Source organism: Diachasmimorpha longicaudata, chromosome 10 (assembly GCF_034640455.1).
Source record: "Diachasmimorpha longicaudata isolate KC_UGA_2023 chromosome 10, iyDiaLong2, whole genome shotgun sequence".
NCBI classification, from domain to species: Eukaryota; Metazoa; Arthropoda; class Insecta; order Hymenoptera; family Braconidae; genus Diachasmimorpha; species Diachasmimorpha longicaudata.
In genome coordinates this window covers 3943473-3963430 of record NC_087234.1, presented here as the reverse complement: position 1 = coordinate 3963430, position 19958 = coordinate 3943473, and the positions used below count along the sequence as shown (strand labels likewise).

At 38.7% G+C, this 19958-nt stretch overlaps 5 protein-coding genes across 8 annotated transcripts in view; 3 read left to right on the top strand and 2 right to left on the bottom strand.

The window, feature by feature from the left end:
* Positions 1–27: 27 nt before the first annotated feature.
* LOC135166535 (uncharacterized) lies at positions 28–10537 on the bottom strand. 2 transcript variants are annotated; one of them, XM_064128849.1, is made up of 3 exons: positions 6571–10537; positions 6351–6482; positions 28–5854 (listed from the first exon to the last, which is right to left on the bottom strand). In XM_064128849.1, exons 1-3 carry the CDS (start codon positions 8746–8748, stop codon positions 4187–4189), a joined length of 3978 nt encoding a protein of 1325 aa, XP_063984919.1. In that variant the 5' UTR covers positions 8749–10537; the 3' UTR covers positions 28–4186. The 2 variants fall into 2 exon arrangements, with proteins under 2 accessions (XP_063984919.1, XP_063984920.1); XM_064128850.1 differs by lacking the exon at positions 6351–6482.
* A 143-nt stretch (positions 10538–10680) lies between these two features.
* Positions 10681–13498, top strand: LOC135166546 (ER membrane protein complex subunit 2-like). 2 transcript variants are annotated; one of them, XM_064128874.1, is made up of 6 exons: positions 10681–10851; positions 10953–11066; positions 11657–11807; positions 11901–12044; positions 12111–12363; positions 12696–13498. In XM_064128874.1, exons 1-6 carry the CDS (start codon positions 10821–10823, stop codon positions 12870–12872), a joined length of 870 nt encoding a protein of 289 aa, XP_063984944.1. In that variant the 5' UTR covers positions 10681–10820; the 3' UTR covers positions 12873–13498. The 2 variants fall into 2 exon arrangements, with proteins under 2 accessions (XP_063984944.1, XP_063984945.1); XM_064128875.1 differs by lacking the exon at positions 10681–10851 and having other exon boundaries at positions 10922–11066.
* On the bottom strand, positions 13296–18099 carry LOC135166542 (tRNA (guanine(10)-N2)-methyltransferase homolog). The gene is made up of 9 exons (XM_064128866.1): positions 18084–18099; positions 15666–15903; positions 15511–15585; positions 15119–15364; positions 14914–15048; positions 14546–14809; positions 14298–14436; positions 13991–14189; positions 13296–13796 (listed from the first exon to the last, which is right to left on the bottom strand). Exons 2-9 carry the CDS (start codon positions 15729–15731, stop codon positions 13508–13510), a joined length of 1413 nt encoding a protein of 470 aa, XP_063984936.1. The 5' UTR covers positions 15732–15903; positions 18084–18099; the 3' UTR covers positions 13296–13507.
* On the top strand, positions 15980–17905 carry LOC135166547 (uncharacterized). Of its 2 annotated transcripts, none has more exons than XM_064128876.1 (5): positions 15980–16223; positions 16392–16618; positions 16777–16978; positions 17185–17294; positions 17445–17905. In XM_064128876.1, exons 2-5 carry the CDS (start codon positions 16469–16471, stop codon positions 17667–17669), a joined length of 687 nt encoding a protein of 228 aa, XP_063984946.1. In that variant the 5' UTR covers positions 15980–16223; positions 16392–16468; the 3' UTR covers positions 17670–17905. The 2 variants fall into 2 exon arrangements, with proteins under 2 accessions (XP_063984946.1, XP_063984947.1); XM_064128877.1 differs by lacking the exon at positions 15980–16223 and adding an exon at positions 16249–16267.
* Positions 18100–18427: 328 nt separating the features above from the next.
* LOC135166539 (sestrin homolog) overlaps positions 18428–19958 on the top strand; it is a 112443-nt gene continuing 110912 nt past the window's right edge. Inside the window, exon 1 of the mRNA XM_064128858.1 lies at positions 18428–18692. The gene's annotated coding sequence lies outside the window, so the exon portion shown is untranslated. The remainder of the gene's footprint in view (positions 18693–19958) is intronic.

Genomic DNA, 19958 nt, shown 5'->3' with positions numbered 1-19958 from the left:
CTATAAATAAAAACACAAATGCAAAAATTGATAATGTATATATGTACAACGTACTCTTCTTCTTTAATGTACACACGTGGTACAACATTACAGCGTTGAAAAAAATGAGGGACCGCAAGAAAAAAAACTCACCTCCCTCACAAAAAAAAATGACGACAAGTTACGATGAAAATACAGAGAAAAACCACAATTAAAAAAATAAAGAAACATGTTTTTTCATTAAAAAGTACCTCAATACATAACTTTATTAAGGTATACACGTGTTTTAAAGATCATGTAGTATTCGCATTTTTTTTTCTTTAACGTTTTGTTTTTCATTTATAATTAATTAATTATCCTATCTTTATCCTTCAATCATAGTAAGAATCTTATCAATTTCTTCTCCTTATCACGTAATCGAAATTTTCCTCGAAATCTTAATCCTCTCGTTATGTATCATTGTTATTCTGTTTAATTTTCAATATTATTTACTCGCATTGATCCTATTATAAAATAGAAGTGATATACATATTTACATTATATACAGGAGTTACCTTCATTATCTCATTCGTGAATTATGAATAAACATTTTTGTTATTCCCAAGAATTTTTTTCCCCACTTTTCCCATCATTCTGTCCACGTGACATTTTTTTTCATCCTAATTGTTATTCACAATTGAACCTAATAATCAACACAAATTGCACATTTGGACATCGATGCTGGTTTCTCGATAATTAACACCAATTTTTTTGTGATTATGTTAATCGTGTATTTGTCTGGCAGATTTGTCATTCGTCAAACTGCAAGTTAATAACAAAACCAGCCATTAATTGCTTTTCCAATATCTCTCGCGGGGAATATCAATTTAGTTTTCATAATGTTAAGCTCACAACTCTCACCATTCAGTAGAGAAATGATGGTATAAGTGATGACAAACAATTATGACCTGTCAAATCAAATTTCTGAGGAAAAAGCACTTCGAAAGCAAAATTTCGAACTTTTATTCCCGAAAAGCGAAATAAAAAATTCGCTGGGGTGACCTCCCCTTAATCAAACTTAATGGAACGCCTGAATTTCTCTACAATATCGACCATGAGATTATTCTCATGTCCAAAACTAAAAATCCCCTGCCTGGTCTCCTCAGGCCCCATAATCACCGAGATAATCAACCAATAAAGAAAAACAAATCGATAGTTTCATCGAATTTCTCTACTGAATTCATTCCTCATTCCTAAAATGTCTCAAGCAGTCTAATGTGTCTCATACTGCTCCCTTCAGAAATAATCCCCCTCCCCTCACCCCATGACAATTAACTTAACTCGTTTATTGTTTTGGTACAGCTTCGAAGAAATTGATTCGTATCTGACTATTTATTAATAATTCCGAATATGAATGAAAAATTGGACCCATAGTAATTCTCCAGTCCTCCAATCATATTCACGATTCAACGGATTACCCCTCACCCCTCGATCAATAAATCATACTCAATGTAGTGGTTAATTAATAACTTGACAATTAAAAACCGAACGAATTGAATTACAATTGATTACTGATGAAACTTATGAATTCATGAACAGTAGGATGCAGATAATATGAGTTGATTCAATCGTCTAGGGACTGATTGACAATTCAACTGATGATTTCTTGCAGAGAGCAGTACGAAGAACCAACATCGATCAGTCTTAGTATTGGAATTAATTTTACCAATAGTTGATCACCTTATGCATTGCAAAATATATAAATATAGAAGAATAACAACTAAGATAATAGCGATTGGCTATTGTAATTGTATTGTTTTGTTACATACAAGTGTTGAGTTCCTGTGGAAACAGGTAAGACCTCATTGTTTGTGAATTATCATTGATATTAATGATTCAATTTTTTTTTCTCCAAGATGTTGATAAAATAATCACGCTTGTTTTGAAAAATATATTTATCACATCAAATATCTGGAGGTGCAATGAATTTTCACGACAATATAAGACTTTACTGGAGAGACTAAAATCTTCAACGAAAAATGATTTGTTACATTGAAAATAATCAAAAATTTGTTCCTTTGAAAGAAATAACGTTGATTGACTTGTTCATTCATTACATTTTACCATTTTTCATCTCAATAACTAATCAATGAAACAGTTATCTCCCGTTGTCATTGTAACCTCGTCTCACATATATTACACTCGAACACCGATTGACAGTAACACTTGTCCTTACCACAATGTTATTTTGTTTTTCAATTTGCAAAATAGTAGAAAGAGATACCCCACTTACAAACGACTGACACGTAAAGGACCTCATTAATGTTATGCAATAGTTATTCTTCCCCTTTATAGTATCGATTAATTATCATTTATGTATTAAATTATTTTACTATTAGTTGGCAAACTTTTTCTCATGTTTTCTTATGATTATTTCGTTTTAATTCACGTTTTAATTCGCTTTTCGTGGATTCTCGACACAAAATGTTCAACTTTTTATTCGCAGTCAACAGTACGAGTTTATTTTTGACAAATCCTGTTGATGCCTGGGTACCATTTATTACTTATTAATTAGTATCCTTAAGTCGTCAGGGTCCCAAGTCACTGGATATCAAACCACAACATAATATTTCACTTGTATCCGTTCGATAAATTTACATTAGCTAATTTACCTAAGTCACGATCGATGGACGAGTTTTATTCATCAAGCATCGAGTCAACAAAATTTTACTAATCAAAAACAACATTTATTCTGGTATGAAGAAACGAGGAGTTAATCACAAGAATTGAACTGATATTATTTAGTCAATACCTCCAAAAGTTCTGGATTAATCGAAAAAAAAGTTAAAAGACACTTTGTGCAGTGCACGAGAATCTTTAGAAAAAATATTTTTCTACATTTTTTAAAGTCAAGGTCTTCCTCTTCGCTTCTCATTCCAGAATTGACAGAAAAGAATCTCAACTGAATGAAGAAACAAACCAACAAACACTTCATTTCAAATAATAAATGTGAATCTAGAGTACCTCCGATAATGGTCATCACTTCAGTGGTAGAGTGATAAAAAAATATAAACAACATGCAGACGATGTCTTAATTATCTTCCCTCACCACTTCCTCAACAGGTGAGGAAGATTCTGTTTACGTAATTCCGTTTTAACAAAAGAGGCCAAAAACCAAGAAAAAAAATAAGAAATTGAACTAAATTTGGGTTGTTCAGCACTTCTTACGTCAATTACTAACTGACTCAAATCACTTGCTCATTAATCACTCTTAACATTCAATGTTTTCGAATTACCATTGACGTCTTCAGACGACTTTCCATCGCCCGAAAATCCTCCTAAATCCCCTTTATAAATTTTGAATAAGACTAAAATAAACAAAGTATAGAATTCGAGTCAATAGTACGTGTTATTATTGTGAAAAATAATGAAAAAATAAAGATTCATGAAGTCGCAAGGCAGATGCGTCTAAAATTCATTAATCCTTCATTGTTCATCAGAATAAGAATTGGAAAACGCACAAATTGGGAAATTTCGGCCATTTACGTATTTTTTAAAGAGACTGAAATAAAAAGTACAGTCTTTGATAGGAGATCTAAGTCATAGTATTCCCTTAGTCCTCCAAGTTAAATTTGAAATGCATGCTTTTTAATCCGAATAATCATGGATAACAAACAATTCATGAAGTCACAATACAGACATCGACACTCCCTAATAATACAAGGGTATTTCATTTTGATTGTTACAAAAATATTTATTTAAAAAAAATTAAGCTCGATACGTCTGGCTAAATATTGTATAAGGGACACTCGTTTTACTGAGCGCAATTCTGAGGGAATTTCTGAGTAATAAAATTGTAGTACTTGATCTTGTAACAATATTCCTCAAGAATAACTGTGTTACCACCTTTTTTCTTAATGAATCGATTCTGACTATTGATCAGCTTTCAATGGATATGTAAGAATCTACAAATGAGTGAAAAATTTTGCTAGTAAGCTTTTTTGTAGAGCGATTTGAGCTAGTTCCACAAATAAAAAATAATCCAGCAATTGGTCTGTTGTCCTTATCCCTATTTAAAAAATGTAAACGAAAAACCCTTGTTTTACAGAGAACTGTCGCTAATTGATCATACCAGATCATGAAAAAAGAGACAGGTCCAACTAATTACTCTTCTCCAATTTATCAGAGTAGAAAACCATGCAAAATTCAAAAATTAAAATTCTCCTCTTCAATTTTCCGTATTAACCGGTTCCCTAGCATGATGAATTCTGACATGTTTATTATGATTGCTCTTCGTACTACTGCTCTTTCCGCAAATATGACAAGTATAAGGTCTCGCTCCACTATGCACCCTCAAATGTTCCTTAAGATAATAAGACCTGTGAAAAGTCTTATTGCAAACATCACAAGTATACTGTTTATTCTCCTCATGTTCCTTAACATGTCTCAAGCAATTATACTTCCTAATGAACTGTGCCCCACAGTAATTACATGTATAGGGCCTAACATTTCTATGTGAATTCATATGAGCAGTATAATCACTGTGTCTGTAAAAAGCAGCGCTGCACTGATTACACTTATACGGTTTAGTACTTCGAGCCGCATGAGTCCACTTGTGCAACTGTAAGTTCCACTTTGTGCTGAATGCTTTGGAGCATACTTGGCACTCATAGGGTCGTTCGCCATTGTGAACCCTCATGTGAACAGACAAAGATGATCTTAGATAAATGCACTTACATATGGGACACTCGACATTCTCATTTTCCCTCTGGGCGTCTGGTACAAATCGTCTGTTGTGCGCCCTCCTCATGTGCCTGGTCAAACTTGCCATGTGTATGAACCTCTCGTTACAGTATGTGCAGGCTTTGGGTTTCTCATCGTGTGTCTCCTTGTGCCAAGCGAGCTTCTTCTTCGTGTGAAATACCTCACCGCAGTGGCAAATATAATCCTTGAGCTTTCGTTTTATATTGAGATGATGACGATTCTTGTGTTGAGTAAGATTGGAGTATCTTCTGAATGTCTCGTTGCACAAATTACACTTGACAGGTGCATTGCCAGTGTGACCATTCATATGTTCATCGAGTTTTTGTTTTGTCAGGAAGGCTTTGTCACACACTGTACATGGAAAAGGCTTTATTCCCAGATGACGTTTCATATGGAGTTTGAAATTTTGTTTTCTGTAAAAGTATTTTCCACACTGGGAGCACTCCAAGGGATGGATTTTCAGATGAGCATTGAATTGAACGACTGATGGAAATTCTTCGTTGCAAATTTGACACTTGGAGATATCATGTAGACGCTTTGCCACTTCTGTACCATGAACTCGACGATTGTGTACCTGAAGGGAACGTTCTGAGGAGAATCTTTGGGAGCACATGGCACAGGATATCTCCAGGCCAGTGGATGTCTCGACCTTTTCATCACCGTCTGGCTTTGTCAGGTCTGAGGGCTGCTGAGGGGGCTGAAGTTGGTGGAGGAGAGGTGGTTGTGATTGATGGTAAGTGGGAACGTGAATACCTGGAACGAATATCTCCTCAAAGACGTTCATTCGACCCTCCAGGAGCTTTATGTCCTTAGCTTCTGGTACCTCCAGGGGACCACTGTTGCTACTGCTGTTGGAGGGACCAGCCTCCTTGTGGACTGTTGTACTGTGAACTCGGCGCTCCTTGGGACAGTCGAAGACCTCGGTGCAGAGGGAGCACTTGAAGGTGCGTTTTGTGGGAGTTTTACGATCTCGGTCCAGGAAGAGGGAGGAGGTGAAGTGGGTGGCCAGGGAACGACTGTCCAGAAGGGGAACACCGGCCTCGTTGTCAGAACCCTCGGACTCCTCCCAGGATTCCCGAGCCATCAGATCATAAGACGTCGACATCCGGGACGATTCCTGACCGACGTAGAGCTGGAAGTAACAGGGAAGAGGCATTCAATAATGGAAATTTTCAGATTCACATTTATTTCCTAATGAGACCGGAAGATTAAATTTAATTATCACAGCATGATCATGCGGACGGTCGCAAGAATTTTTCAAGGATATTCAAGTCCCGTTTAGTTAAAAGCAAACACTTGAGACATTTGCTATTTTTGAAAAAATCATCATTACTCAGAAATGAATTTATGAGTTCAGGTGATTTTAGACTCATTCTAAAGAGAAAACGGATCCCCCCTATTTGGGGAAATTTTTAGAATTATGTTGTCTCCTACAATCGTTAATTTTTATCTATAAAAAAAATTCTATCGACTCGACCATTGCATTGTGCATCAATAGAGTAGATTTAAAAATAAACGAAATGAATAATCCCAGGAGAAAACAGTGTTAACAATTCATATAGACTTAGGGGTTCTGTTCCACCCTGAAGTGTTTTCTGACCGCTCAATATCAAGTTTAAAATTCAGACCTTTCCATAATAGAATCGTTGCAATATACTTGACCAAAACTCAAATGGGGCTGAAATGACAGCTCTGCTGTTCGAATTGAAAAGTTCAGAGGCATTTAAATGGAGAAGAAGTAGCAAAAGTACTTGGATATCCTGATGAGTAAAATACGCAACGATTTATTATTTTAATTAATAAGAAGAAATAATAAAAACTGAAAGAAGACTTCTCATTGTTTCTCACCTGCCAAGCCGAATGCTCAGTGCACCCATTGCTCTCCTGCTCCGAAAGCTCTCCCCTGGGTGGCATAGTCTCGTCAGCCCTCATGTTAACACTTTTCACCTCCTCATCAATGCCCCCACCCCCTTCACTACTCGCCATCGACTGTTGACTAGTGGCACTGATAGCCTTCTGACTCGATTCACTAATAAAAGTGCTGGGCACAAGGATCTGCAGTCCATCGAACTCGAAAACATTCATGGGTCCCGAGTGCGCATCCTCATTGATATTAAGAAGTTCAGTTGTGGGTATTTGATTCATAGTTTTCGCGATTGACTGGAAACTCTTAGAGTCGCTGGTAGTAGGGTCCATGCCCACGATAGCAGCAAGATCCTGGCCCTGGCCTTTAGTGCTGACCATCGAGTAGCTCTCACTGCTAATCTGTTGATTAGAATGAACAGGAAACGAGCTGACGTGTTCAGTGATGACAGACTGATGGCAGCTAGGGTCAAACCTCCTGTTGCCCTCGAGCTCTCCCTCACCTTGGGAGCAGTCCAGCGGGTTTTTCTGATTGTCCTCACTCTCGTCATCCTCACTCTCTCCATTCAAGCCCCTGAAAGATTGTACCGAGGCTGGTGAGCCGGGTTTGGCCAGGTTGGTCTTCAATTTCAGTCCAGAAATTCCACTGATCGTGGACAAGGGTGTGTGGGACCTGTTCTCCTGGCTTCCTTTGGCAAAAGGCGTGTGGGGGCTGGCAATCTCCTCGATCTCCATGTCCTCCTCATCGAAATTGTCCGGGATATTCTTCTCGTCCGTCTCCTCCTCCTCATCCTCCTCCTCCTCTCGATTGTCCTCCTCCAACTCTTGAAGCGCTGAAGCATCAAACCCGACTGGGTAAAGACTGAGATTCTCAATAGATCCGTATTCTGACCTGGAGAACGTATGATTAGGTTTTTTCGAGACTGTCGGCGATGCAGGAGCACTCAAGCTGTTTTTATATCTGTACGACACCTCCAACGCTTTGTAATCGATCTCCACAGTCAGTTCTCTTCGCAATTCCCTCAGCTCTGGACTTTCATCCTCTATTGTTTGCACTGGGAGCTCTCTGACATCATCCTGGGACTCCTCAGGCTTCTTTACTTCACTTCTTTCCAGATTCGTTTCCATAATATTCACGAGGAAGCGCTCCAGGTGTTCCACCTCTCCCTGCTGAGGTATCTCCACCCTCATGCTGATCTTGAGGCTGTTGCCTGCCTCCTCTGTCGTAGAAGATGTCTCCTTGTCGTTGGGCTGGTCTTCTCGACTGTCATCAGTGATCATCTTCTCGATGTCAGTTCTTTCCCCGGTCCTCTCGTCCTCCCTCTCCTTCTGGTAATCTGGCAGCCGTTGGAGGACGTGCTCGTCCCTGGGCTCCTCGATCTCGGGAATGATGCTCTCCCCTTCGTCCTCCTCGTCGTCTTTCTGTGCTGGAGGTGATGAGCGCCTGGAGAGTGTCTGCTGGCCTCTATCCTCTGTCTGTCGATCCTCAGTCCTCCTTTCTGTTACCTCTGGGGTCTCGATATCCGGTAGAATGCTCTCAGTACTCTCAATCATGTCAGGAATAATCGTTTTTCCCTCTTGACTACTCGGCATCATAATACTCCTGGAGATACTCTCGGCGACAGTTACAACTGGTCGTATCCTTGTCGTTGGAATAGTCGTAACTGGCGAGAGCATCTGTACTGTTGGCACTTGTTGCTGCTGGTACATGTTGTAAGGATTGTAAAGCATCTGCATCATCTGATTGGCCTGTGGCGGTGGTGGTATCGAGTACTGGGGTATCATCATTGTACCGTTGTTGACGAATTGCTGGTAACTGAAGGACGCGAATTGCGGTGGCATCATAGCATTCAGGGGGGGATATTCGAAGACCGGACCGATGGGGTACGATGACTGAGGCAGGTGAGATTGGCCCTGGGATACCCCGGGCTGTGGCGTTGACCCTTGGGACGAGCCCTGTGGTAACGGCGAGGGGGAAGACGAGGGAAGTGTGGGCAAGGGGGACGAGGTGCTGCTGCTGCTGGCCTTTATCAGGGCCTCAATCACCTGCTCCTTTGGATGAGTGTCCAGGTGACGTTGAAGGCTTATACCCTCGCGGAGGTACAACGTGCACACCGGACATGCCATTGCACCACCGGTGTCTGATGTCAAGTTTATGTCCATTGTATTAGTTTTTTTGAATCTACACGTGGGACTATCGATCACTGAAGATGTCTCTGGAAATTGTTCGAGGATGAATGGGTATTTTTTTGAACATTCACTCACCGATTTGACAGAACTTGCCACCGGAATTCCCCTGACATCGCGATTTTTCGGGGTTATTGGAGTGAATTTCCTCGGGGGATTTATTTATTTGGGTTTTAGGGGATTATTACTGAGTCCTGGGGGGTTTAGGGCCCCTATCAGGCCTTTACACACGGCTTAATACGTACATGATGCAGCCGTGATACGTTTGTGGGTGCCCCAAAAATATCGACGTCCATGGCCGCTGCGCTCGTCTCTTCCCTCTGTCTCACTCCTCTAGATTTCTGTTCTTTTCTGTTGTTCTACCTTCCCCTGATACGCTCTGTTCGTTTTTTTATGTTAATTCAGTGATTATTGTTCCCAGAAAGTGGACATTTCGTTCGCACAACTGCGACACACACATGAAGACTGTCACATGACGTGAAATCGAAGGGTTGAGGGGATTAAAAAAATTTAAGTCTTCGTTTTGTCTCTGGATTTTTTGATGACAATTTTGACAGAATTTTTCCAGATTTTGGAGGCACTTTTTTTTTTTAATTGAGCCCCTCGAGTGTCGAGCGGCGCGCTAGGGGGGCTACACAAATCGATATCCTGGTAAATCGCCAGCCTCCCCTGTAGGCTAAAACCTCGGGTTTGCCGAGTGTGTGGCTGGTTCTCCAAGCAACTTCTCACTCGTTTTTTTTTTCTTCAATTATTACCTGCGTACCACGTCTTGCCAACACAACCGTACACTTACACCAGGATTTGATGGTGGTGTGGGTCAATGGGGTATCAGTTTTACTCGCGATGGGGTACAAGGGTCTCCGTAGTTTTTTTTCGGTGGGTCATGGACACTTGGAAAACGATTGCACTGAATTCTGGGTGAAATTTGGCCCTGGATTTTTGGGGTTTTGGGTGTCGTTTATTGTTCGGTACACTCACTTCACTCGTTTACGATGGAGATGGAACAGAACACTGGGGACTCTGGCGTCAATTCGAGAACTCTTTATGAGGTTTTTTTGGTTTTTCAGCCGATGCAGATTTCCGTAGGACGGATTGAGGGTGATAGGAAACTAGTTCGGGGGAATCGGGGTCTTTTGGGGGGTGTGGGTGCACATTGTTCGAGGTTTTTGGACACTTTGGAGAGCACTGGCCCCGAAATAACACAAGCGATAACGAGAAACCCGAGGGGAGCTAGCGACTGATGCCAGCTGGGAAATAAAGCCTTTCTGGCGACTGCAGCGACACTTTGGAGGGGGGCGAGGTTTGTTTGAAGACCCCATGGGCCGGGGGAGGGGAGAGTTTATGATTCTAAATGTTGGGGAGGACTGCAGAGGTACACTAATGTCTTTCAAATAAATTTCTTCAAATAACTCAACTCAATATTCATCTCATCACGAGTCCCAGAAAATAAATGATTGGTTGAAATATATTTTCTTCACTTTAATAATTGATCAGCGTTTTTATTTTCCGAATCCCCAATTTCTAGACTTCAATTAAAAATTATGGAGATGGTAGTGAACATCAATTGTATGTCAATATTCCCAAACTGAACAATCCTAAAATTATTGACCAAGAAACAGGTATTTTTCTGGATATCTCAAGAACAAAAAAAAATATTTCAACAAATATGTGAACCACTTTGTTGTGGGTCATTTAATTTTCTACAAAAAAAAAGTTCTTTGGAATTTTTCGATAGATACGACCATTGACGAGATATTCATGAAATAATACCATTTTTTTCTCGTGTCTCGATCCAAAAAACGTGAGCTGAGGGGAACAAGCGCCATTGACTCTCAAGCCGAGAGTCTCCGAGCTCTTCCGACGTTCCCCGAGTGGTCGTTGCACTATTTTCCATCGGAATTATTCCGTGTGTGTCTCTCCCTTCGGCTCCCACGTCCCACGTATTATAACCTTGTTACCCCCACAATTTCTGTGTCAACTTGGTCGAGCCATTTCCATTGATTTGTTCCTTTATTTTATTCGTTCGTGTTCCTTGTGTTCAAGTCGCCATGGCGAAGAATCAAGTGGCCAGTTGGACAGGTAAATAAATTCTAGTCTTCCATTGCTTCAAGATTGTCAGCTAATGAGAGAATTGAATTCCGACATTTGGATGAATTATGTTTATTTATTGTTGTTTGCAGAGGCGAGGGACCAATTGCGGACCTGGAGGGAGAACTCCGACCGAAAGAGTCGGGAAATCGTCACTCTCTGGGACTCGGTGTTAATGAACAAAGTGGATAACCTCGGGAATGAGAGTAATTACACTTAACAATTGAAATTGAAGGGATACAACTAATGTTTTAGTATCGATACCTCGAGACTGGACGAGTCAAATCAATCGATTATTTTTCACTTTTCAGAGTTTTTTTCAAGCTTTAAAATGATCGGTGACTCGTTCGATTGGAAGATATCAAAAATTGAAGGAGATCAAGTTTTGATCGAATCATAATTAATTGATCTTCTGTTTATTCATCTTCTCGACTGGGTCAGTTGTCTGGTGCATAAATATGGCGACATTCTGCATCGTCAGCATGACCCTCATCGATAATTGCAATATGCAGAAAACAAAATGATACCTAGACTTTTTTATTTAAGATTTAAGTTAGGAAGTCAGGGGATTATAAACATTCTAAACACCAATTCGTTTATTCAAAGTATTTGACAAATATTCGTGGTAATTTCATGAAAAATAGTTTTGAGCTGATTGAGTTCATTACTTGATCAACTGATAATCATCCATTAATTTATTCTCTCAAATTGGAACCATATGAATGTTCTTTCCGACAATATTAAAAAATATCGCCTTCGAAACTAAAGTGCTCCATTATTTCATTTACCTTCTTAGAGTACCTAGTGTTGGAGCAGGTATGTGTGGCCGCCCTGGACTGCTATCGTCTGCCCCTCGCCGAGTACTGCATAAAAATATTGATGAGAGACTTCCCAGGGAGTCTCAGGGTCCACAAGTATCATGCAATGCACTTGGAAGCGCTGGAAATGTGAGTTTCACAATGAAAAAGTTTTGTCCTCACAAAGCTCCCCACAAAGTAAATTTTAGGAATAAACCATTGAGTACTTGTGAATTCTTTTAGGTATACAGAAGCCTTGGAGGTTTTGGACTCTATAGTGAAACGTGATGAGACAAACGCAGCTCCCAGGAAGAGGAAGGTTGCTATTTTAAAAGCCAGAGGGAAAACAGCTGAAGCAATCAAGGAACTCACTGATTATCTCAAGATGTGAGTAGATATTTTCCAATAAAAGTTATGTACTAACGATAATCACTTGGTAATTGCCCTACTTAGGTTCATGAGTGATCAGGAAGCCTGGCACGAACTCTGTGATCTCTATCTACAGGAGCAGGAGTATTCGAAGGCTGCTTTCTGCATGGAGGAGTTGATCCTCCACAATCCCCACTGCCACTTGATTTTCCAGAGATATGCAGAGATTAAATATTCGCATGGGGGATTCGAGAACATGGAAATAGCTAAATCGTATTTCGCTCAAGCTGCCAAGCTGAATCCCAACAATATACGAGCACTTTATGGATTACTATTGGTAATGGACTATTACTGGTATTAATGTGGCGCCAGTTGTGGGTTTCAATTGTCCCTGGTCAAAGGTTTTCTCCTTGTAATGAAGTTTTCCAAATTTGGTGAACGGTTGAATCATCAAATTTGTTGAAAAAATATGTACTGAACCGTAAAAAATACTTAGATTTCCCAATGGAAAGTTTAGGAATTATATTCTCTTGAACTTTCGAGATATCTGTTCATTTCCATAAATCCATTGCGCTACAATTTTTCTAAAATTTTTAAAGAATGCCATTTCTTGAATTTTCACCCAAAACTCTATCATCAAAATAACAATAACTGTTTTATGATTATCAGACTGCCAACAACATCGCATCATCCCCGAAATGTCCCGCTTCAAAAAAACGAGAGGCAATAAAATCGAGTGAATGGGCCTCAGCACAGATAGAAAAGCAGTACAAAATGAAATCAGCAGATGACAACAGTCTAAAAACTGTCGAGGGTCTGCTCAGCCAACTGCAACTCGACGTCTGAGACGACACTCTAGTCTAGCCGCAATTTGTATCTTTTTAAAGAACCAGAATATGAATTCATCAATAGATAGTGATTTGTATATTTGTTCAAATAACTGTAATATATGTGTAAATGCCATATTTATGTGCATCACTAATTATGCACGAATATCTCGACGAGGAACTTGCACTGTTCCTCTCACGAATAACGTATCAAGGGAAATCAATAGTGAAGTGATTCACAAATAGGTTCAAAATCAATTATACATGAATTGTTTCGTGAATATGCCAGAAAGTGTCAAATTCTATGAGACATTCTCCAACTTCCTCACAACTTTGTTGAAAATTAGATAATTAACGTCATTTTAAAATTGGGAAGCAATCGTCATCACATTCCTGAACAATAAATTATCACGATATTTTAGTAGAAGAGAAGAAAAATGTATCCATTATAAAAATGTCTACGATTATTTATTGAAATACGTTGATTATATTTCTAAGATAATTGGTTCATTCTGAAATGGAACAAGAATGTTGACTGTGTGACTTCGGTAGAAGTCGAGAAATCGTTGTAACTCATCCTGAGACAAGTTACAGAATGCAATTGAAGTAAATTACACAATTAAATGTTTGTTATTATCATAAAAATTGGTAGAGTCATCTTTCTGTGCTCTCACGACATCTCCTCTCCCACTCTGCTTTATTCTGAGCCCTCTCTGCTGCCTTTTTAATTCTTTTTTCCTTTCTGGACTCGTCTCTAAGGGCGAAGTACATCTCCCTGAAGTCGAGGATATTAATTGTACTAACTACATCGTTGTCTTGGGGCTCGCGAAGCTTGGTGAACGTCAATAACCTTCTCGATGCATGATTACTCAGGATCTGCTCGGAATTGGCTGTCATTTTTAGACAGGGATGAGTGGGGAGCTGATCCTCACAATAATATTTCCTAAAAATAATTTTAATTTTTGAGAATATGTAGGAAATATTAGAACATATTTTTTCGGGGCATTAAGTCGTACACAAAACGTTTCTCGTTATTTTTTTATGACCGATAGTTTCAGAGATATGAAGAATAGAAAAACGTCTGTTATTGATTAAAAAATATATAATTGGTAGGAATTCTGAGAAATAGTGAGTTACCTATAGACTGGAAACCAACAGACTAATTTCCCATTGATTTCTAGATGTTTAGCAGCGAATTTCATGATGTCTTTGTACATATGAGGTAGATTGTAATCGATTTTCGATGGAATGTGTGCTGCCGCCTGGGTTTCGTCAATAATAGGATTTGGTTTCGATGTTCCAATGCGTTCAGTGGCCTCCCTAACACCATACGGCGCTATAAACATAAGAAATGATATTAGTTCACTTTTATTTAAAGATAATTATTCTGAAAGTGAGGGAAAACGTATCATCAAAACGTTATTAAAAGATAAGAATTACGTACGATCTGTAATAATTGCATCGACCCGCATGTCAGATCTCCATAGGGGCTGAGAAAAATCGGAAACAACGACGTCTAGGTAGTGAGCTTCCTTCCCATATTGCTTCATGTTGGCAGCAACACTTTCATCGCTGCTTCTCTTCTGTTAATGAAAACTCCGAATAAATAACTTAAATTTTTTTAATTGAGAAGTATTATGGAAAACGATTGAGCAATTAGGGGAAATTACGAATTATGGTCTATATAAATACTTTCTGCGATATCCTGGTGGGTCTCGTTCTGGCGTGAAGCATCATGAAGTCTATGTCAGTCCCGAGGATGTATCCATCGAATAATGCAGCAGCCACAAGTAGAGATCCAGTCCCTACAAAAGGATCTAACACAATGTCACCTTTTTTAACTTGAGCCTGATTGGCCATGAGAAGGGATAATTGAGGGTCCATCGATGTCGTTCCAATAAATTTTCGCGTTTTCAGAGATAATTTTTGGATTAACTCTCTCTGGCCTGTCGCAATCTGCGAACAAAATTTAATGGAATTGATTGCTTGAAATATCCTTTTCAATTTCATGCAGGTAATTACTATCTTATTTTGTTTTTGGCAATCAAAAATAAATTTACCAGTCTCCCAAAGAACAATTCCTCTGGATTTTCAGTATTGACATCAGGCTTCATCCCATAGTACTCCATATGATAGAAACTAACGTCAGGGTTGTTCAGTCTGACCTGTCCCTTGATTTGAAGATAATTAAACGACTGGAAATAAATTATTTCATCAGTTCATCAATCCAATTCGATTCGTAATGTCGTCTTCAGTGAACGTTACCTCAATTTTTTCAATCTTCTCATTCTGACTGATGTGCTTGCAGAAGGTCTCGATGACGATCCTGAATGTTCTGTCCTTCCTGGCATGTTTGTCCCACCTTACCCTGGGAATTTTTCTCAATGCAGTGTGCACTGATGTGAAGTCCCTCTCCCTGGCGTATAATTCTATGCAGTAACGTAGAGAAACTGCTCGACTCGCTATTGTCTGGATTGTCGACTCTTTTGGACATTCGACGATCCAATAAGGCTATTAAGAAAAAAATTAATATTTCTTTCGAAGAACTGATTCCCAATTTTTAACATTTAATTACATTCATTCTTCAATGCATAAATATGAGGACAATCAATAAATATTGGCAAAAATCATCTCAATTTTGGAAAAAATGCACTTACTTTATCATCAGACCTCTCGATCGCCTTGAAATCGTCAGGAGAAATTTTAAATAAACTCAGGATTGAGTCGATTTCCTGGAAAAATCATTAAATTAATTAAGTATAAGCATCCGCAAAACCTAAAAACAAATATTTTCAAGGTTCTTCGTACTCACAGCCCCTCGAAAGTCCACATGTTCATGTGCGAACCAGAACAAATACATCTTGGATGGTTCATTCATATTTTCTTATTGAATTCAAGCGCAAAAATAGGGAAGTAAATAACAATAATTCAACTCATTCAATTGAAAAATGAATTTGTCAGCTACACGTGGGTCTCCCCAACCGTCTGTTCGCCAATCCAGATGTATTTCTCAGGTAGATGGAGCGTGAGGCGGATTCTAGGTTAGATTTCTGCAGGGGAATGGTAACAGCTGTAGTAAATGTATCATTTCTTCTAATTCCTTAATTATCTTGAAAATGAGATATTCTATCAAAAACGTCCTGAAACATTTTTTGTACAGCGTTGAATTTTCTACAATAAAGTTAGATCGGGATTTTTGATAGGACGCACAGCTGTTGATATATTCGAGTTCGAAGTTCATAGATAACGTTATATGTTTTATGTAGTCGGTAAATCATATGATTGAGGAATTATTATTGACATAACCAAAATTACATTGAACTTGTTCTATTTTTCTCTTGGTGAGTGATGTGCTGAGCCAAAATTAATGGTGAGTTATCCTGATTACGTCGATAATCCTTGGGAAGAGATGGAGTGAGTGAAAACGTGATTGTAATTAATTAAAATTGACAGAGACGAGTGGACAAGAATCAGATCACGATATTGACGTGTCAGGGGGTGTTTGTTGTTTCACTCCATTTTTTAATTTTTCTTTCAGATCATTGGTGATAATGGGCTCCGAGCGATAATTGATCTGTTAATTAGCGTAACTATTGGGTGACAATCAGGAGGAAAATGGAGGAAAAAGTTGGGGAAGAAGAGAGGAGCTTGGGTATTGTCGATGATGTAGTAACATTTTTGGAGAAGGATTCCAGAGCTCTCCAGATATTCACTTATGGAGTCACTGGAATTGGACTCATGGCTGCTCTCTATAGGATAAGACCTGTGAGTTCATTTCTAAAAATGATTCGATTGAATTTAAATTAATGGGTCATTGATTGGGATTTTTCTTTTATCGAGTTGATCATTTAAGGGGGTTTCCATAATTTTTTACACTATAAATGCACAAAGGTGATTGCAGCCCTTTGATTTTATTCTTTCAGTTTGCCAAGTTCTCGAACCCAATGAGAGTTCCAAGCCATTTCATCACGCAGCAGACAGTCCTTCGTGGGACAGCTGCAAGAATAGAACCTGGCACAACGTCGTTGATTTTAGTTGATCATAAACCACTGGTTCCCCTTCCAAGGCTTGGAAAACCGAGATATTTACCCGTTCAAATAGCTGGAGTGGATATCAACAGTCACGGTGAGCACTTAAATAAATTCACCTATTAATAATTCACTTTGGTTCGCGAATTTGGAATACTTATCGATTTCCACATTCTCTATTTTTTATTGGAGTAAAAAATCCACTCCAGTAAGGAAACAACTGTATGAAATATATTTTAAAAACAATTTTTATTTGTTCCAAAATTATCCTTTATTTTGATATGTCAATTTCTGAAATTTCAGGGATTAGTTGGCTATCGACAATTGTCCAAGGGAATGCCATAGAATTTATCCCAGTTCGAAAAACGAAAGACTCTTTAGATTGCACAATAACAATGCCTCAGAAGGATCAGGTAAAAATTAATTAGAAATACAAATTATAGAATAATTGTTGGTAGTAATTGCCTTCTAAGTAAGCTAGTCAGAGGATTAATGGAAAAAACGCTGAATCCTTCGCTGAGAAATAAGTTGTAAGGTTATTCATCATTCGATAAATAATTCAGGAACCCCTGGACGTTGGAAAAGAACTCTTGAAACTTGGCTTTGGCACAGTGGGTCAACTGTCCTCAATTCCCGAGGACAAGGTCTTGAAATCCTATAAAAAAGCTCTGGTATCAGCTCAAAACTGGGCCAAATCGAGACGCAATGGCCAGTGGCACTTCCTGATTCCTCCGACCCTGTCCTGGCGGCTAAAGAACCTCCTGGAATCGAAACTCCACCGCGGTTGACGTCGAGCAATCTTCCCCGTGATACTGAGTTACTTATTGTTGAGCAAAAATTGTTATTTCTATGGAGTTCTTAGCATTAACGAAGCAGTGTCTGTAATTTACTCGATAATATCGTTCGCCGGGTGCGAAATAGTCTTACTAAGACGAGTCTAATGTACTATTTTATTGAAAGTGGTGAACTGTGCCTATATTTTCGTAAAATGATGAAGAATTGAATAAATTAATATTGAAAAGAAGTAGTGAAGTTATTATACTAATCACTACCATTTGGTACTGAATATTTGAATTGGAAGTTCAAGAAAATTGGAAAATTATTGCTGTCCTGCCCGTGAAAAAATTACAATAATTTTTCTAACTTTCAGGATTATATCTAAATATATATCTATCATATATATATATCTAAAGATAACTTACCACAAGAGCAAAATCCCCAAATAAATTCCGTAGCACATCTCCAACGATCGTAGACAAAATGGGACGAAATGGGCTGATCCTTCTTTTTTATAAATGTCAGTAACTTATTAAATGTTTACACAAGCCGCATAAATTCAATTGGTCAATTTATAAAAGAAAAATAATAGTAAATATCCACTCTAATGGTAATGGCAGTTTGAATCAGGCCCGCGCTTCTCCCCCCCTGCGCCAAGATGGCGTCAGTTGTCCCCGCGACTGGACTGTTTTCTGACGATTCTCTCAGCAACAACTGTCACCAGTTGGATGCATTCCAGCTTTACACTGTGAATAAAATGCGGGATAATTAATTGGTAGTGAAAAATAATCCCCGAAACTGAAAAAAATCATTTCCGAGAGCTTTGGGGCGCGACAATAACCGATGAACGAACTAAACGCGAATGAAATTGGTCAGCGGCGGTGGGGTGTGTGCGCCGGAGGGAATGGCTCGCCGGTTCGCTCAGTCTACTGGAAGATTCCATTGTGAAAGGGTTTGAATAAGTTTTTGTTCTGTGAATTAAGTGTTTTCGTGCTGTACCAACATCATCAGCAACCTCTGGCCGACATATCAAGGTAGTTCAGTACATCTACTAATTGACGATAATTCAATAATGGCGAATTAAATGGGGGGAGAGATTTTGTGGGTAGAATTGAAATACAAGGTGACGCGAGAAGCATACACCTCTGTCCTTCTCTCCACGGTTCAGCTGGGTTCGTCAGCTGATGAGAGTCACCTCCAGCCGACCGGTTTGATTTCCTTTAGCTCTTGTATATATATATAGAGATGTATATATATATTTTTGTTTCTTATTTTTCGCTAATTATTGAAGTTACGAGGTTTTCCTGGCACTGGAAAATCTAAAAAAATACGGGAGACTCTCGGCATAGGGCAGTTGTTGGGCAAGCGTTCTAATTTTTAGTGACTTATTCATTTGTTTTTTTTCATTTTACGAATGAATGAAGAAAAGTGGAACACAAATTTTACTCTGGAGAGAGGGAAATAATAGTCCAAGTGTCCCACTTTTCTTTGTTCATTTATTTGTTTATTTAATAGATGAATGGATGGTTTTTAGGAATGGGGAGGGATTTGTTCGGTTTTTATGGGAGGTTTTTTACTGGTTGACGTGGCGAATTTATTTTATAAATTATTTACGGTATCGTTTGAGTTATTAATGTTGAGGATCTGTAGTTTTTCCACTTTTTCGATCCTAGTTTTATTAATTTTGGTATTGTTGTGGAATATTAAGTTACTCCGAGTACATTTATGGTAAATGGTCTGGGACAATGCCATTCTATCAATTTATTTATCATATTTTCCTGCCTTTGTTGTAAAGGAGACAATAGTAAATAACGTTATCAATATTTATGATGTTATTCAGTGTTCAATTATTTTTGTACTATTGTAGTCGTTCCAGTTCCATTTTCACGTCCTCTACTGCTTTCATTATCGATTAATTTGGATTTATTCTCCACTCACACGAAATTCGCTTTGTTGATCAATTGTTGATGTTTTAAGGGACGTGAGAAAGAGACGAGACTAGACAAAGCAATTGTAGACGAAAATTATTCTCTGAAATTTTAAAATTCCACATCTTGAGTTTATCTTTTTCCGGGATAACTCGGTCTACCCTAGATCTTTGACTTTGATCTTTGATGAAGAAATTCTCAGGGAGGCAAATCTCCAGATTTTATCTAACTTCATGAAAACAGTCAATACTAAGACAAAAAATTTCTTGTAACAAGAATATTTACTAACTATGGGAAAAATTATTTGGCAAACGATTTTTTTTTCTCATCGTATAAACCTCATTCCTTAATGGGGGACCTTTCACTCTCATT

Excerpts from the sequence above, each read along its gene's own strand:
- LOC135166546 (XM_064128874.1), top strand. The coding sequence starts at position 10,821 with ATGGCGAAGAATCAAGTGGCCAGTTGGACAG. Across the intron at positions 11,067-11,656 it reads GGATAACCTCGGGAATGAGA|AGTACCTAGTGTTGGAGCAG; the intron begins GTAATTACACTT and ends TTACCTTCTTAG. Across the intron at positions 12,045-12,110 it reads CTCACTGATTATCTCAAGAT|GTTCATGAGTGATCAGGAAG; the intron begins GTGAGTAGATAT and ends TGCCCTACTTAG.
- LOC135166547 (XM_064128876.1), top strand. The coding sequence starts at position 16,469 with ATGGAGGAAAAAGTTGGGGAAGAAGAGAGGAGCTTGGGTATTGTCGAT. Across the intron at positions 16,619-16,776 it reads CTCTCTATAGGATAAGACCT|TTTGCCAAGTTCTCGAACCC; the intron begins GTGAGTTCATTT and ends TTATTCTTTCAG. Across the intron at positions 17,295-17,444 it reads CAATGCCTCAGAAGGATCAG|GAACCCCTGGACGTTGGAAA; the intron begins GTAAAAATTAAT and ends TAAATAATTCAG.
- LOC135166535 (XM_064128849.1), bottom strand. The coding sequence starts at position 8,748 with ATGGACATAAACTTGACATCAGACACCGGTGGTGCAATGGCATGTCCG. Across the intron at positions 6,483-6,570 it reads CTGAGCATTCGGCTTGGCAG|GATATCCAAGTACTTTTGCT; the intron begins GTGAGAAACAAT and ends TTTACTCATCAG. Across the intron at positions 5,855-6,350 it reads AACGATTCTATTATGGAAAG|CTCTACGTCGGTCAGGAATC; the intron begins GTCTGAATTTTA and ends TGTTACTTCCAG.
- LOC135166542 (XM_064128866.1), bottom strand. The coding sequence starts at position 15,731 with ATGAATGAACCATCCAAGATGTATTTGTTCTGGTTCGCACATGAACAT. Across the intron at positions 15,586-15,665 it reads ATGTGGACTTTCGAGGGGCT|GAAATCGACTCAATCCTGAG; the intron begins GTGAGTACGAAG and ends TGATTTTTCCAG. Across the intron at positions 14,810-14,913 it reads AATTGTTCTTTGGGAGACTG|ATTGCGACAGGCCAGAGAGA; the intron begins GTAAATTTATTT and ends TTTTGTTCGCAG.